Below are 16,587 nucleotides of genomic sequence, written 5' to 3'. Positions count from 1 at the left end.
TTCCGGCGCACGCTTAATACGAACATCTGTTGCGCTAGCCTATGTAATAACAGCCCCAAAAAACAAAAATATTTACAAATTGCGTCACGCCCCAATCTCAAATCCAATGCTCGTAAACTTTCGCCGCAGGTTACACTGCTATAGCGCCCCTTTACTCGGTATCCCGTATGTTTGCAAACAAACGTAATTGACGGCATATCACATAAGAACAAGAAAACTACACCTCCCTATATGCATTGCGCTTCCGGTTTCCGGGCTCGTGATGTCACGAGGCGCTACGTGTTCGGGGCTGTGTTGCAGGAAGTTGGGGCTGTCCGGGGGTTCGGAGCGGCGTAGGTAAGCTTCAGAGCTCGGTTCTGATTTGACAGCTAAAGTCCATTTCGTATTATTATTATTAATACTAATAATATTATTATATCACGGTTTAATATGTACAAGGAGAAATACTACAAGACGGTGATTGCGATTAATAGCATACCTGGGGGGCTTCAGCCTTTTATTGTAGGCCACACAACCTGAAGCTGAGCGTTTGATATTGTACTATGATGTCATCCCAGTGGGTGCCTGCGTCACCAATTTAGCACTTTAAAATCTATGTTTTTTTATATACAGATCATTTAATTTGGAATATATTTACCTCGTCGTGATTTCGTTTGGTATTATAGATTCTGTAGGATAAGCAATGAAAGGGTTGAAGCCTTTCAGAGTCATCTGTGTTTAAAGCTCTGGTATGTGCTTATAATTTAATGACGCTTTAAGGACAGATATCACATAATCTGTCATCTGACTACTTATTTACTCTCCCCTTACTCTCTTATTGTGTTACTTCTGTGGAGATCTGTGTCGCCATAGGAATGCACAACAAAGATCAAAATGATAAAAGGGTTTGTACCGTGTTAGCCGGTGAGAAAACAGGAGAAAAGTATAGTTAAAATGATACCTTGATTTACTGGCTAAATTGATCTTGAAAGCTCGCAACAAAGATCAGGGACAGTACAAAAGGATATCCCAGCGGGGCAGGTAGATGGGCTTTATGTCCCTAACTAACAGCATTTATATGTCTGATGGCAGTGTTATTGGGCACATTTCCAACTCTTATTTGGGGTCCGAACTTTACTTTTTGGTCTCTCTGAGTTTATTAGTACATGACTGCTTTTCCTATGTGATAATCACAGCGTTCGCAGAAGTAAAGCTTCCAATTGTCAGTTTTTTTACGGTGCTCTAACTAGACCATTCCACGTCCCTTTATGGGATTCAAATTATTGGTGAAAAAATTATTTATATATATATAATATAATATGTGTGTGTGTGTGTATGTATATGTGTATATATATATATATATATATATATATATATATATATATATATATATATATATATATATATATATAATCATTCTAGAAGTCTTGTCTTGTTACAAATTCTTACAATTTCTGATTTCTTTTTTTCCCTCCCCAGTCCAAAATGCTGCCAACCACCACTGCTCGTTCTCAAGGCAATGGCACATTAAGCTCTGGAGACGCAGCGAGGCACACGGCAGGAGCCAAGCGGTACAAATACATAAGGCGTCTCTTCCACGTCAGGCATATGGACTTTGACTTTGCCGTTTGGCAAATGCTGTATCTTTTTACCTCGCCACAGAGAGTCTACAGAAATTTTCACTACAGAAAGCAAACAAAGGACCAATGGGCAAGAGACGATCCTGCATTTTTAGTACTGCTGAGCATCTGGTTGTGTGGTACGTCAGTGTAAATTATTAGCACCTTGACATTACTCTGTTATAATTTTTTTTTATTTCATGCGTGTGGTTATATTTTCATTTTACCTACGTACGTGGTTCAGTGGACTGATTCTGACACAAACATACCGTATTGACTCGATTATAGGCCGCACCAGATAATAGGCTGCACCCTTAAAGTTTGGTGCTATTTTAAAAAACCCTTTATTTTTAAAGAAAAAATACACAAGTGGAATGGTAAAACAGTATTTTATCTAATGAACAGGAATACATGTGTTTTAACATTTTTGGTATCAATTATGGAGTTAGCATATGTTATATATACCGTATTTGCCCGAATATAGGCCACGCTTTCCCCCCACACTTTGTTGGGGTGCGGCCTGTAATCGGGGATTAGCGCAGGAATGCACAATTCGTATTGCACGCAGCAGAGTTAGGATCCAGATCCCCCGCAGTGCTGCAAGGGAGCATGATCCTACTCTCCGGCAGCCGTGGACGTCTACGCGATGCGCTGAGACAGCCTCCCCTGCCAGCACTTTCCACGGGGGGAGTGCCGGCACGGGAGGTTGTCTAAGCGCATCGCTCAGACCTTCACTGGCTGCGGCGATGCACGTAACCATCCTCCGCTGCCGGCACGTCTGCTCGATGTGCTTTAATGATATCACTTGCCGGGACTTCCCGGCACCGGAAGTTGTCTACGCGTATAGTGCAGATGTCCCCCACCGGCCCCGCTAGACACCTGGGAGGCTACATTGGTAAGTCTGGGGGGTGGGTGCATATCTGGGGGGAAGCAGAGTGGCAGCATATCTGGGGGCAGAGGGGCATATCTATAAGTAAGGTGCATTAAAATGGCTATTGGTTTTCTGTTTGTATGTAACATATGTTGACTAACTGCATAATAGATACCAAAAATGTTAAAATACAGTGTGTTAGTTAGAATACTGTTTTACTATTCCACTAATGTGTATTTTTTCAAAAACTCTAAATTTTTTCTAAAAAAGCACCTAACTTTTAGGGTGCGGCCTATAATCGAGCCAATACGGTACAAACAGAAATTTGGAAAACCAATAGCCATTTTAAGCCCCCCCCCCTTAATTCAGAATGCACCTTACTTATAGATATGCCACTCTGCCCCCCCCAGATATGCTTTATGCTCCCCAGATATGCCACTCTGCCCCAGATATGCTTCATGCCCCTCCCACCCCGATATGAAGTGCAGTAGCGACAGCAGCGGAAGTTGTCTGCGAGCATCGCACAGATGTTCACCACCTGCCAGAGAGGAGGATACAGGTCTCCAGCAGCGCTGCGGGGGATTCTCCTCTCTGGCAGCCAGTGAACGTCTGCACAAAGCCCAGATAGTCTTATTACTGATGGCTAGTTTGGCTGCTTTAATTGACCACCTTGTATTTCATTTTTTCTTCTCCTTCGACTGCAACAGAACAGTTGCAGTATGCCGTAGGTGGGTGAACTGGAGCCCAATACTTGGTTCCTTCCAACTTGTAAAAAGCAGATTACGTTTGTTTTTTGGCCTTGTGTGGACTGTGCCGTGTAATAAAATGTTTGTCTTTTTTCCAGTGTCCACAATCGGGTTTGGATTTGTCCTGGATATGGGATTCTTTCAGATGCTGAAACTGCTGCTCTGGGTTGTGTTTATTGACTGCATAGGAGTGGGACTGCTGACATCAACATTAATGTGGTATGCATACAGAATTTTGGAATTATTTCAATTATTAAAAAAAAATCCTTTTATGATTGACTAATATTGTATAACTGCATTGTTATATTTTAACATGTGCCCATGAGTAGCCTTGCCACCTTGGGAATGAATAGTCATGCCAGGTATAGCTTTCCACCACAGAGCAGAGGTGCAAAAGTTTAATTGGACCTTTGCGCTAAGGCCTACCCAATGTGAATGACAATCACAGGTTATCGGTGAATGATGAGTGAGGGTTACGAGAGTTGGGTACAGGGTGGAAAGGAGATTAAGGGACTGGTGGGTATGGAGCAGGATAGGACATTGGGACGTTAAGGGTTTGATGAGTATGGAGTGAAAGGCAGATTGTGATGTTGAGGGAAATATGGATGTGGGGATGGAGGGAGATTGTAACATTGAGAGGTATGGAAGGAGCAGGCTGATGATTGCGACGTAAGGAAAATGTGGGTGTGTGGCTGGGCAAAGTTCATGAGGATAAGGCAAAGGTATGCGTGGGCCAAGATGGAGATTGCAATGGATAGGGAGAAGCAGGTATGGTGAAGGACAGATATTGTGATGTCAAGGAAGAGACTGGAATGGGGTTGGAAGGAGAGAGAAGGAGAAAAAAGGAAGAGGGGAGATTCACGGACATGTTCCTTTAATGGCACATATGCTAATAATTATTTTTTATGTTTTATTTTAATCTTTGTCAGATATAACTCTTTATTTTTCACTTTTTTTTAAGAAGACTCCCCCTTTCTTCTTCTCACTCTTGCAGCCATACATGCCTACAAATCTTGATTGCATCCCTACATTCCTGATGTACAAGTCGTTTTCAACGTGTATTAATGTTATTGTTAGTTTTATATATAATTGTTAATTCTCACACTCCCCTTCTACCTATAGTAATAATAATAATATATCTGCATTGATGAGTTCATCTTTTGAGATGGCTAGCTAACTCTGCCTGCTTTCAGCTTCATTTAGTTTGCACTTATTACAACAAGTTTCTCTTTAACTTACCCTTTATTACTGGGATAAATGTGGATGAATACCAGCAAAGTGCCTGAGACCAGATTGTAACAATTAAATGAAAGTAAAAGAGCATAATAATTGCCATGTTTCCCGCCAACACAATAAACTAAGATACAGTTTGTATTGATTTTCTATGTTTATTAAAGCCATAACCATCGGGCTGGTCAAAACCTAGCTCAGTTATTGACACACTGAAACCCCGTCTGTTCATCTATCCTTGTGGTGGCCACGTTAGATCACGATCATTTTCAATGAATTTTTGTATTTTAAAATTTTTTTTAAGAGGGACGTCTCATAGAAAAATACTCGTTGTTCTCGTTGAACATAAAATACTGTGTATGATAATGTAGACTACCACTTACAGAAACCTTGTTTTGTGTCAAAACATCCTTTATCTGCAGGCCTGGAGCCCGCCATCGTTGCCTGTCCTGGTATTTTGGGTGACTTTCTCTGCTTAAACACCACACTGAGCTAATTCTTTACGGCAATGCTAATAGAGTCTGTTCCTTTGTGGACTTTCATTAGTCCGACTGGGTGATTAAGACTGATCCATTCCATTGTTCGACGATGCAGTATGATGAGGAGTCGGGATATTTGTCTAGTGGATAACTGAGCTAAAATTCATAACAATGGCTTATATACAGCTGCCTAAAAGCATAAAATTATGCAAAAACTGTTTTATGAAATAAACAAAACAGCACAAACATATTGGAAATGCCTAAAATGACTTTCTTTTCCTTTTGGTTTTCTTGTATTCTTATGATTTGTGTCATCGCGTAGTTGATTAATTGTTTTTGATTTTGTAAATCAGGTTTGTTTCGAATAAGTACATGGTGAGGCACCAGGGAAAGGATTATGAAGTGGAGTGGGGCTATGCCTTTGATGTGCATCTTAATGCCTTTTACCCACTGCTGGTGATCCTGCACTTCATCCAGCTGTTTTTCATCAATCGTAAGTAAACCAACCCTTGCAACATAAAATGCCCTTTGTAACGCTATTAAGCTTTTTTGTATAAATAATTTTTAAATGTTTTTTTTCTGCAGATGTCATCCTTTCACAATGGTTCATTGGCTACTTTGTTGGGAACACCCTGTGGCTCATTGCAATTGGATATTACATCTATATCACATTCCTTGGATACAGTAGTAAGAAAAGTTTTTTTCCGTTTAAGGTCTTAAGTTACTTTTATCGGTGTTGTCTGTTTTTTTTTTGGGGGGGGGGCTCCAAAAGGCAATCGGATTTTCTCCTTGGATCAAGAAGCTCTAAAATATTAATTATATTTCTAGCCCTGTATGTCATGCCTTTCTAAAATATCCAGACCCCTTTTGAAGGCATCTAATGTATTTGATAACACCACCTCCATTGGCAGTGAATTCCATACCTTTATTGCCCTTTCTGTAAAGAATCCCTTCCTTTGAAGTTATTCCTTTTACATCTGCTCAGGAGCTCATTACATACATTATTATATATACCTATCACATTATTTATATCGCCATTGTGCTATGAAAGACTGATATTACAAATGGCTGCCTATTTGTAATATAAAAATGTAGAGAAATGCTCATTGCTTATGCAAACAGCCCTGAGACTGGTTCATGTTGATTATATTGAGTGCCAAGAGGGTTATCTACTGATAAAACTTACCATTTGCATTACGCTAAAAGAGTTTCTCCAACAACTGAAAGATTCCTGCTATATACTCAGTCTATTTAAAAGAAAGATAGAATACAACATAAAGAAACTCCTTATTGGTTGAAGAAATACAAATCAATGGTTGTATATATAACCATTGTATTGTGTGTATATATAATCTGATTTCAATTCAAATCTTTGCCAGGAGCAATGATGTCTAGTAGAAGGATCTTAGCTTTAGTGTAAATGGCTGATTTATGATTATATATATATATATATATATAATAATTTCCCACACTTTAAATACACCTTACCATTCAAACATTTGGGGTCACTTAGCTGTTTTCATGGAAAACAAGGAATTTCTAGCTGTGTAACATACCTGCAAAGTGTTTTCTTTGCAGGCTCGTTTACTTGGATTAGCAAACAACGTGCCATTGGAACACAGGAGTGATAAAGGGCCTCTGTACATATATGAAAATATTCCATTAAAAATCAGCCGTTTCCAGCTACAATAGTCATTTACAACATTAACAACTACGCTGTATTTCTGATCCACTTAACTTTATTTTAATGGGCAAAAATTGCTTTTATTTAAAAAAAAAAACAAAAAAAAAAACAAGGACATTTCCAAGTGACCCCAAATAGTAGTGTATTACTATATAGGGAAAGTATATAAGTGCAAAGCTGCGTATTTAAAACTTCTATCACAATGGCATCCATGTAACAAAATTCAAACCAGTAGTTTGGGAGGAAGCCATTCTCGATACGATTGTCTACTTGTGACCAGATAGCCAGGTTGATGCTTTGGTTCTTTCTTGTTTTGTTATTGATTTAAAGTTTCTTCTTTCCCTTTTAGCTCTGCCTGTTCTGAAGAACACAGTGGTCCTTCTGTACCCGTTTGCCGTGTTAATTCTGCTTTACATTCTCTCGCTGGCCTTGGGATGGAACTTCACAGCCATGCTTTGTTCCTTTTATAAATACAGAGTAAACTAAGTCGAACTGTTTAAGCTATTGTTTTTGTACAGACTGTAAATACATTATTGTAGATAAACGTTTTGATTTGAACTGTTTTTTGTTTTCTTTGTGTATTTTTTTTTGTTCTTATAATTTAGCACTTCTAAAAAGCCTCAACAAATCACAAGTGTTTTTTTGTTGATATATGGTAAATAGCATTGTTTCCTATTGTTGGCTATTACAACTTTAATAATAATTTGCAGTTTACTTAGGACCAGGACTCATGGGTTACGTTACTTTTAATGGATTTATAATATATATATTTTTTATTTTTGTAAACAGTATAAAAGCCCTCTGCATTAAATTATAGATGGGGTAGGTGAGTGGTTTAAAAGCTATTTCCATAGAGCACTGCAGAGTGAAATGGACTCATAAGATAGCGTGGGTGTCCCAGACATCCTTAATATTCATTTTTTTGGTTCATTATTTGTGTGAAAAATATTGCTATAAATAGAGACAACTAATAATTATATCTATGTTGCTAAGAAAAAATACCAGTAAAATATAGCTTATTTTTAATTATTTTTTAACTTTAAGACAGAAATGCCATATTTCAAGGAGGCCACAATTTGCTTTATACAAAGGACACCGTTCCGTGACGTGCCTGGCACGCCAATTGTCATTAAGGGGTTAATATATTTTTTGGTACTTTGGTCAACTCAACTACTTTATCAATTATCATACCAAAAATATGCATCTTGTATGGGTACAGTAAAAATGAAAAAGGGGAATCATAACTAAATAAAATGTATTGTAAAACATGAAAAAAGCATGGAGTGCAAAGTACTCTCAGGGACAGCATATCCAGAAAGTTCCCAGGTATGTATATAAGATTAAATAAAATATATCTATATTAATAAAAATACATGGCTAGATGGGAGTCATAAAGGGTCTCTGCCATAAACAGAATGTCTTATGGTACCACATGAGGCATGAGCACATACGCTCTAACCCATGTGAAGTACCACGTCTACTGGGCCGCTGGGCAGGGTAAGAAACAAAAACTACAACTCCCGTGATGCTCGGTGAGTGCACGAGGACTTTACTTTCAGAACAGCTAGCAAGCTACCTGTTGGGCGCCATTCCTGTTGGATATGAAGGACCATATTGCATTTGTGCCTCAATGACAAGTTACAAAATAATACAAAATCAATACTTACAATAGTCCACAAATTCCTCTATTACAAGAAAAGAAACCATCCAAAAACATCAAATTCGTATTGGCCAGCTTTTAATAACAAAAGATCCAGTTTTCATATGAGGCATATACATTTGCTACGATATAAAATACTATGCAATATTAGCTGCCACAGTCAGAACTGAATATATACACCAAACCCTAATGCTATATGGCAGACACCAGTTGGGGAGAAAAAAAACTTTAAAAATCAACGCAATTACAAGGACAAAATAAATATGTGGATAGTTAAATTTGTTCTGCATAGCTGAATAGATGAAACAGATGAGACAAACTGATAATTTGCTTAAAAATATCACCTGTCAAATATTTCAATATAAACATATATGAATATATATATATATATATAGTTATCTATATTACGCCATGTGTAGGCATTTCATAATTTAGAACTCAAATATAGACGACGGTGTTGCACATCATACAGAATGCAATACCAATATAAACAGGATTTAAATTGGAATCTTAAGAGGGAAGTAGACTTAATATTTATTCTGCGGAATATTAGTGGGCCCGATACATTTTGCGGGGGAACGAATGTCATGTGACATTGCTACTGCTACTGATAGGCTGTTGCCATTTAAAACGGAAACATTTTTGTGTTGGTTTTATGGGATGTAAGGAATACAATTGCCAAATCTGCTAGGGTTAATTTGATTATTATGAGAGATTGTTCAATTAATGTTTTGTCCAAATGGAACAGCCCTTTCAACATACAAACACAGAATGTGACAGCAGATAAGAACCATTTAGCCCGTCTGGTCTGCCCATTATTCCTGATGTAAAGACTCGGACCTTAATCACTCTTTGGGCTTGGCTTTGATTCAGGATAGCTTCATGCCTATCGCATGCATTACATTCTATCACTGTATTAACCTCTACTACTTCTACAGGGAGGCTGTTCCACCTATTTACTACCCTCTCTGAAAAGCAAAGACTTGCCTACATTACATGTAATCCCAGTGCTGTACAGCACAGGAAAGCAACATTAGGCAAAAATGTCAAAAATTGTGCTTGCAGCATATTATGTGTAATCAGAAAGAATTACAAGCCATCACACATACCTATTAGTATTGGGTAATTTTGGTGTAGAATTGCAAAAAAAAATACACAACTATTTAGAAAGTAAATGCCCTCCCCTCCAAAGTCTCACCTTCCTTCTTATTGATTTTAGGAATAGTATTGGGGTATTGCCACACTGCACACATTTATTGGATTTAAGGCAAACTTCCTGTTGAAAGGTTTTGGGTTTTTTTTTTTCTGCGCTTTGTAAATAAAATCAAACACAAGTGATTTGCAATTATCACAATCCCTGTGATGCGCTCTTTTTATGTGATCATTAATATATGCATAATAAAAAGAGAGAGCACATCATATAAAACATTAAGCATTCTGCAGCACACAACGGTACTATCATTAAAATAAATATATTTATTAGCTGGCTGTGAGTGTACGTACTATGTGTACATCTATATCTCTATATACATCATCAGATAGGTATATGCTCTTCCCTGATAATCTAGAAAATCTGTGTAAGTAATAAAATAAAATAGAATTTTAACATTTCCTTCCTGCATAATACGCATCTGCTTGTTTTCTTTCCTCTTGGAATGTATACGCATATCATGTTAAGATAGAAGCTTAATACGGATTGTAGAATAGTTTGTGCGGAAGATAATAGGTTGTTCTTGTGCCAGATGGGCTGTTTAGATATTTGATACGGTCTGGTCAAGAAAAAAAAAAAAACATACCTACGACCTTCTTGGCTACAGTAGATAACACAGAGGTAGAATTGAAACAAAATTACAAGAGCGAACAAAATTAAGGTGCATGCACACAGAGCAAACAGGCGGTGAGGACATGTAAGGAGTGTCCGGACCGGGACGGCATTTCAAAGTCTTTCTCTGGTCATATCAGTCACCTTGAATTTTTTTGATATGGATCTGTAAAGCAGAAAACAAATAATATGAAAAGTACAATACGTCAACGTGTTTGGCATCCACAAATAAAATGTAATGCTAATAATAATTGCCGTTAATAGCTATACTGACCTCGTTAAGAATGACCCAAACGGCTGAATTCTGTAAAACTGAAAGCCGAAAAACTGAAATGGGGTTCAGACTCGGGTCTACCACTCCTTCTGCAGTCCCATCTTCAAATTTACCTTGAAATAAATAAAGCAGATATTCTCAACTTCTGGCAGCCACAAACACAGGTAAAAAGTAATTACTTTAAGTACTTAAGTATGAATTCATCATTGGTGAGGCCGTTTGGGGCAGTAGATTGTGTTTTTAAGAGTCAGGAGCAGGTGTTCATAGACATGCCCACACACGTGGATCCAAGCTCCTACCTGCAGAGGGCATTTCGGCCCCTGTGACGGCGGGCTTCTGTTCAGGAGATCCTGACGTAGTAACTCTGAGCTTTGCCTTGAACCTTACAAGCAGACAGCCATGCAGCTTCCACTGCAGTAAATAAAAAGCTCCTCCTGCCATCACTAATCATACACCAGCAATAGAGTCTGTCCCCGTCTCTACAAATACTCCTGCTGTTGAAGAGGGACCCCATGCATGAAGTGAGCCTCTGCGTCACCCACCCAAGTACTGAGGTCCTTCTGCACAGTGCAGGCAAATATATACATTACAAAGGTAAGCGGCACTTAGGGGCCCTTTGGTACCATTGGGCCCTGAGCAAATAACCCTTTTGCCCCATTATTTATCCACCCCTCCGTAGAACACTGTAATACACTCAACACTCTCAAAACATTATGAACTCCCAGAAGAGAGACATCAGGAGAGGAAAGAGCGATATAGGGATTTTAATCCTAAATTAGGAAACTTGGAATGTATGGGGAAGGATTTTTCAAGTGATGGGATTGTAAAATCCCGCTCTACCTCCGTAGGTGCTATTTCCTTACCTTACCATTAGAGGGGGCTACGTTCATTCAAAACCGCAAACCTCTACCATAGAGCATTACAACTACAGTATTTTTATTTTACTAAAATATGCCTTCAAAAACATTATTCCCTAGCATGACTTCATTACAGCAGTTTGTAATAGCAGCTTATTTATAAAACCACCAGGTATTACACCTACGATGTCACCTTACACTTCACAGTTTGTAGGGCTTGTAGCAGAGAGCTACCACAGTCAGAACATTTATAAAGACTATATACCAATGAAAATGCAATATTCTAGGGGTTTATTCACTAAAGGTAAAGAATTACTGCCATATGATCCAAAAGCAGGCATAGGTTGTCACCATAGAAACAAAAGAAAAGAGGTTTTTGTGTTGTTGAGTTATTAAAACTTGGCACGGATGACTAAAAGAAATATGATATGATCTGTTTACTCATGATGATAAGAGAACAGCACCTTTAGGCTTCAGGGAAGTTCTAACCCAAACACGCCGTTTCTCTGCTACTCGGCAGCTCGAGTAGAGTCTTTCAACTTAAATGAGGTTCCTCTTGAGTTCAGCTTCTTATAAGAACTTTCAGTTCCCAGGCGTTGCTGTCCATTGGACCAGGGACTGCACCAAGTTTCATTTGTGACATGGCAAAGTGACATCACATGAGTCTTTGTGTCTACATCTTACATTTTCTGTGGCTCAGCCACTAAAACATGGTACGGGATGCAGTACTGCAAATTTCCAGCTGCATTTTCACTTGTTTGCTATACTTTCTATTTCTAATCCCCGGGGGGACATCACAAGCCATCTGTCTCCCAATTATCGAGGATGATGTGTAGCTTGTTGCAGAAGTCGACATTAACAAAGCCGGTAACGCTCTCCCGATAGCACCATATTATTGTGTACCACCATCGCAAACATATATTTGCCCTTAATGGGTCAAATACAAAAAAATATATATATTGTGGTATTGATAAATATGTCATGTTAGCATAGCTCCTTTTGAGATATGCCTTAATATGTTAATAAGTGTTGGCTGTGATCTGGTTTTTATTTATTTTTTTTAAGAGGATTACCATATAATAAATTGACTTCTTAATACGAAATACACGCTTTCCTGAAGATACTTCTTTTTACCTGCTTTGAATACTGAGGTTTCAGACAGAGAGGCATTATCGTTTGATGATCATAATCTTACAGAAAGATGGCAACATTAACTTTCTTGTACGACACTTAGACATAATGCTCACAAAGCTTGCTTTCATGCAGAGTTTATAGTCACGGACCGATAAAGCCTGGTTGAAGTAGACAATTTGTAAATCCAAGGTAATTACATTAAAACACAGTGATTACATTATATTAGTGAAATGCAGATTTTTTTTTGTTTGTTTTTGGAAGGCAAATTAGTTAAAAATTGGTTAAAAATAGAAGTATACAACATATGAGAATAAATGACCATGGCATACAAAGAAGAATCAATATAATGCATTATATACCTTTATTCCAGAAATATACGTACTGCCCCACGTAGCCTCACCAATAAATAATGCATATTAACCCCTTCTCTACAGAGGGTATTTCTTACCCCAAAAACTAGAGTGCTTTTTTTATGTTTGTTTAGCTGATTCCTCTTTTTCATTTTTAATGTACCCATGCAAATTAAATATCTGTTTTTCAAGGACTTTCTTTGATACCATGTTTAGATACACAATCCTATGAATGAAACAAAAAAGACACTTTCTATGATTTACCTAAAGTACCTAAATAGTTGTCTTGAGTTTGGAAAAGCCTTATATGTATTGCATTCCCATATCTTTGTGACAATCGCAGGGCAAATAGAAGGTTTGTAACAGTAAATAACACTCAGGTATGTAGTTTATGTAGTAAAAATCCTGAGTATTTCACTGGGTACTTGGTGTACAGCCGTTTGGCCACCAATCCAAATGTAGCTATTCTTAATTTTTTTTATATGTTTTTCCCCAAAATGCTTTCACCTTGGTTACATATTTTTTGTGCAGAAAATGTGCAAGCGCTCAAAAATTCACCAAAATGCATTTCCAGATTACAGGAATACCCCACGTGTATATGTTATTGTATGGTTTTTGGCTCATCTCACTATGGGACAATATACAACACAGGGCAGGTGCACATAAAAGAAATAGGTAAACGCCAAAATACACCGTGCATTTGCAAGAGAACAAAAATGATCATTTAAAGGGGACACTTAGCTATAAAATGCATGACCCATATCATGGTTGTGGTGTACCTTTAAATGATGATTATATGTAAATTATTAATTAGTATGAATTATTATGTGAACACTCTCATTACTATTCTTCTCATGCTCTGTCATTCAATTACAATTGCCAATGATAAAATCAGTTTCTTCCCCATTGAAATTAAATTGATCAGCCACAAAATATCTTACCTATTCTAAAGAAGCCATCTGGTAATTGCCTGTCTTTGGTATTCTTTGTTAGCGCCAAATTATCTTTCTGGGGAAAAAAAATTAGAAAAGTTGCAATGGAACCTGTTCTTCCTTCTCACTAACCTACTTAAATGCTGCATAACATACAAGCAATTATTATCAGAGATCATAATATTACACGAGTACACTAATTATAACCGAATGCTCCCTACACTTCACCTCCTTTACATGGCCGGCAAACAATGGATGAACATCCATGCTCTCATACTGTTTTCATTTGACATGTAGCAGTGATTTTCTGTGCCTAAGAATCCTAACTTTTTCCATTTAACGCAATACTTTGGCTATTTTGTTTCATGACAACTTATTTAGCTTTCTACCCGCTGCTCTCCCATGCACACTTAAATTCCCATTTTACATTAAAAGAAACATTTCCAAAGATACTACTTAATGTGTGCAGGAAAATATCGTACCTTGAAAGGCAAGACCTCCACGCTTGTGTTAAATAACAAGTCTCCAGGGTGTTCAGGGTTTCCACTGTGAAATAAATACCTACGAGGAAAGCAAACAATTTATTTCAAGGAAAATTGTGTATTCATAGAAACATTCTGATCTATCCTCGTGGTTCACAGATAAAACAGAGAGATTGAAGGGAGTATCTGGCTAACACCGCAGTAACAATATTGCTCGAGGCTCAGTCACCACTACAACCAGCTGTCTATGCTTTCTACAAGCCTGATGATTACTATTCCATCTGTGATCTGCTACTTACTAAGCAAACCATAGACAGCTTGACAGACGTTCTCATACATACACATATACATACATATATATATATCACATATACATACGGTGCATTCAAGGCGCTCTACTACCAATCTTCAATGATGGCCATTGGCTTTCATGGTTTGTTACTATATTTATGGTTCACCAACTAGAGCAGTGGTGCTCAACTTCAGACATTAAGGGCTGCAAACAGGCTGCACATCCCAGCTCAAGCATGCTTCTTAATTAAAATTAAATTGTTTTCAGGCAAAGACACACATAATTCTTGGCGGTTTGTGGCCCCCGAACGGGATGCACTGAACTAGAGGCTTGCTTCCCAGATGTGTCCTACAAGGCTTTTGGGCCCATCCTACCAACTACCAAACAAAAAACCCACATATGTTGATATATTAGCATATTTTGAATGATGTAGGCTCTCTTTATTAAATAACTAGACACCAATCTACCAGCATGAAAGCTGCAACAACCCTGGAGCCCTTAACGCAAACTTCCCAGGCGGCCACAAAACTTACCAGTTGACGTACGATTCTCTATTCCAATCCTAGGAACAGACTTTGACTATCCATAGAGCCAAACATAATTCCTATATGTACTGTAGCAATAAATCTTCCAATGTATATTCATTTAATTTTTCACCTCAATAAGCTTTACTTCATGTTATTTACACACACTATTAGTCTACAGGCAATTGGTTTCTTGCAACAAAAATAAATTAAGTGAGGATGCTCGCGGTGCTTTGAAATTTGCAGCTGCCAGAGTAATTGCATATTTTAATCTTATAAAATTATATATATGCCCATTACTCCTTTCCATTTTTCTATTTACAAAAGCAGTCACACTTCTGTCACATTGAACAATAGCTCGAGAAAAGCACATCGCTTTCGAACCGCTAACGTCACTAATCATTCGCTTAAGGAAAACTGTTATTCATTTATATGCATATGAGATACAATAGATTGCATTGTATATGGTAAATTATGGGCTCTTTTTTTCCTTTAATCAATCATCTAGTATTGTACAAATGGTTATATACTGTATATTTGTGTATCAGAGCTTCCATGAGACGAATGCCAATTGATGATAATAAAGCTTGATTGTATGAGGTATGGAATCACAGATGCACACATTTAATTATATGACATCAGGGCATGGAGAAACTGCAAGTTTATACAATTCATTCTGCATCAAGATGTTATCAAAATGTGCAACCAACCACATAACACAATAGAAGGACAATATTTTAATTGATAACACTGAACGCACAGAAAGCTGGGCCAGGGACATTATAAGCATGTAATTTTACCCTTATCACCTTGTGGTGCCTTAAGTCAGAATGCAAGGATATGACATCATATCCTAGCGCACAGGATGTGATCCTCTGATCTACCTAACCAGGCCTATGATCCCTCCTGCCTGCAAAAACAGGACAATAGTGCCGCTTGCTGGAACAGGGAGATGGTTAGGATGTGTGGTTTTAAGATTTTTGTTGTTCCCAAAAAATGCTATTTCAAGGCACAGCAATGATATACTTTTAAGACTACATGAACCTCTAAACTAGCAGCATTTATAAGTTATGGTAAAAAGGGTGGGTGCCATATATATTTTAATAATAAAAAGCGTTGTTTTTTTAGTTATTTGTAATTTTCTCATATGTGTTAATAAATGAACCACCAACAAGTGTGTACAATATATATATATTTATAATTAATTTTTTATGTAAAAAAAAACTTTTTATCAATTACTAAATGATTCAATATAAATCTACATATGAAAAGGTATTAGTTTGGGCAATCATTTTGATTCTTGTGTGAAGGCACACATTTCTTTAAGATGTAATATCCTGGGAGAAGCAAGCCCAAGCAATAGCATAGGATTGCCCATTGAAGTGTTGTGGCATTTGTCAGCACTTAATAATTATGCATTTATAAGACAATTTGCTTATATACCGTATTACTTACACCTTACCATGCACCAAGAAACACAATTCTACACATACATCTGGCACAATAACCTATGAGCTTAATCCTTTAGCCTAAGTAGTAGCAATGTTTGTACAGCCGAAGACTAAAGCAGAGAAACATTGTGCTCAAGCAGCTATGACATTGTTTTTTTTCCTCCGGGTATCTCCTAAAATACAATTACAGCAATGTATCAT

General features: G+C 37.6%; 2 protein-coding genes across 2 annotated transcripts in view; one reads left to right on the top strand and one right to left on the bottom strand.

The window, feature by feature from the left end:
- The first annotated feature begins 259 nt into the window (after positions 1–259).
- Positions 260–7,166, top strand: UNC50 (unc-50 inner nuclear membrane RNA binding protein). The gene is made up of 6 exons (XM_053457489.1): positions 260–336; positions 1,459–1,738; positions 3,314–3,434; positions 5,278–5,417; positions 5,510–5,611; positions 6,958–7,166. Exons 2-6 carry the CDS (start codon positions 1,465–1,467, stop codon positions 7,092–7,094), a joined length of 774 nt encoding a protein of 257 aa, XP_053313464.1. The 5' UTR covers positions 260–336; positions 1,459–1,464; the 3' UTR covers positions 7,095–7,166.
- Positions 7,167–9,909: 2,743 nt separating this feature from the next.
- MGAT4A (alpha-1,3-mannosyl-glycoprotein 4-beta-N-acetylglucosaminyltransferase A) overlaps positions 9,910–16,587 on the bottom strand; it is a 32,858-nt gene continuing 26,180 nt past the window's right edge. The window contains exons 13-16 of the mRNA XM_053455167.1: positions 14,120–14,198; positions 13,647–13,713; positions 10,365–10,477; positions 9,910–10,256 (exon numbers count right to left, since the gene is read on the bottom strand). Coding sequence (XP_053311142.1) covers positions 10,227–10,256; positions 10,365–10,477; positions 13,647–13,713; positions 14,120–14,198 — 289 coding nt within the window. The 3' untranslated portion in view covers positions 9,910–10,226. The remainder of the gene's footprint in view (positions 10,257–10,364; positions 10,478–13,646; positions 13,714–14,119; positions 14,199–16,587) is intronic.

Source organism: Spea bombifrons, chromosome 2, assembly GCF_027358695.1.
Source record: "Spea bombifrons isolate aSpeBom1 chromosome 2, aSpeBom1.2.pri, whole genome shotgun sequence".
Classification (NCBI taxonomy): Eukaryota; Metazoa; Chordata; class Amphibia; order Anura; family Pelobatidae; genus Spea; species Spea bombifrons.
The sequence above is the reverse complement of the archived record's forward strand: the minus strand, read 5'-3'. Positions and strand labels throughout refer to the sequence as shown.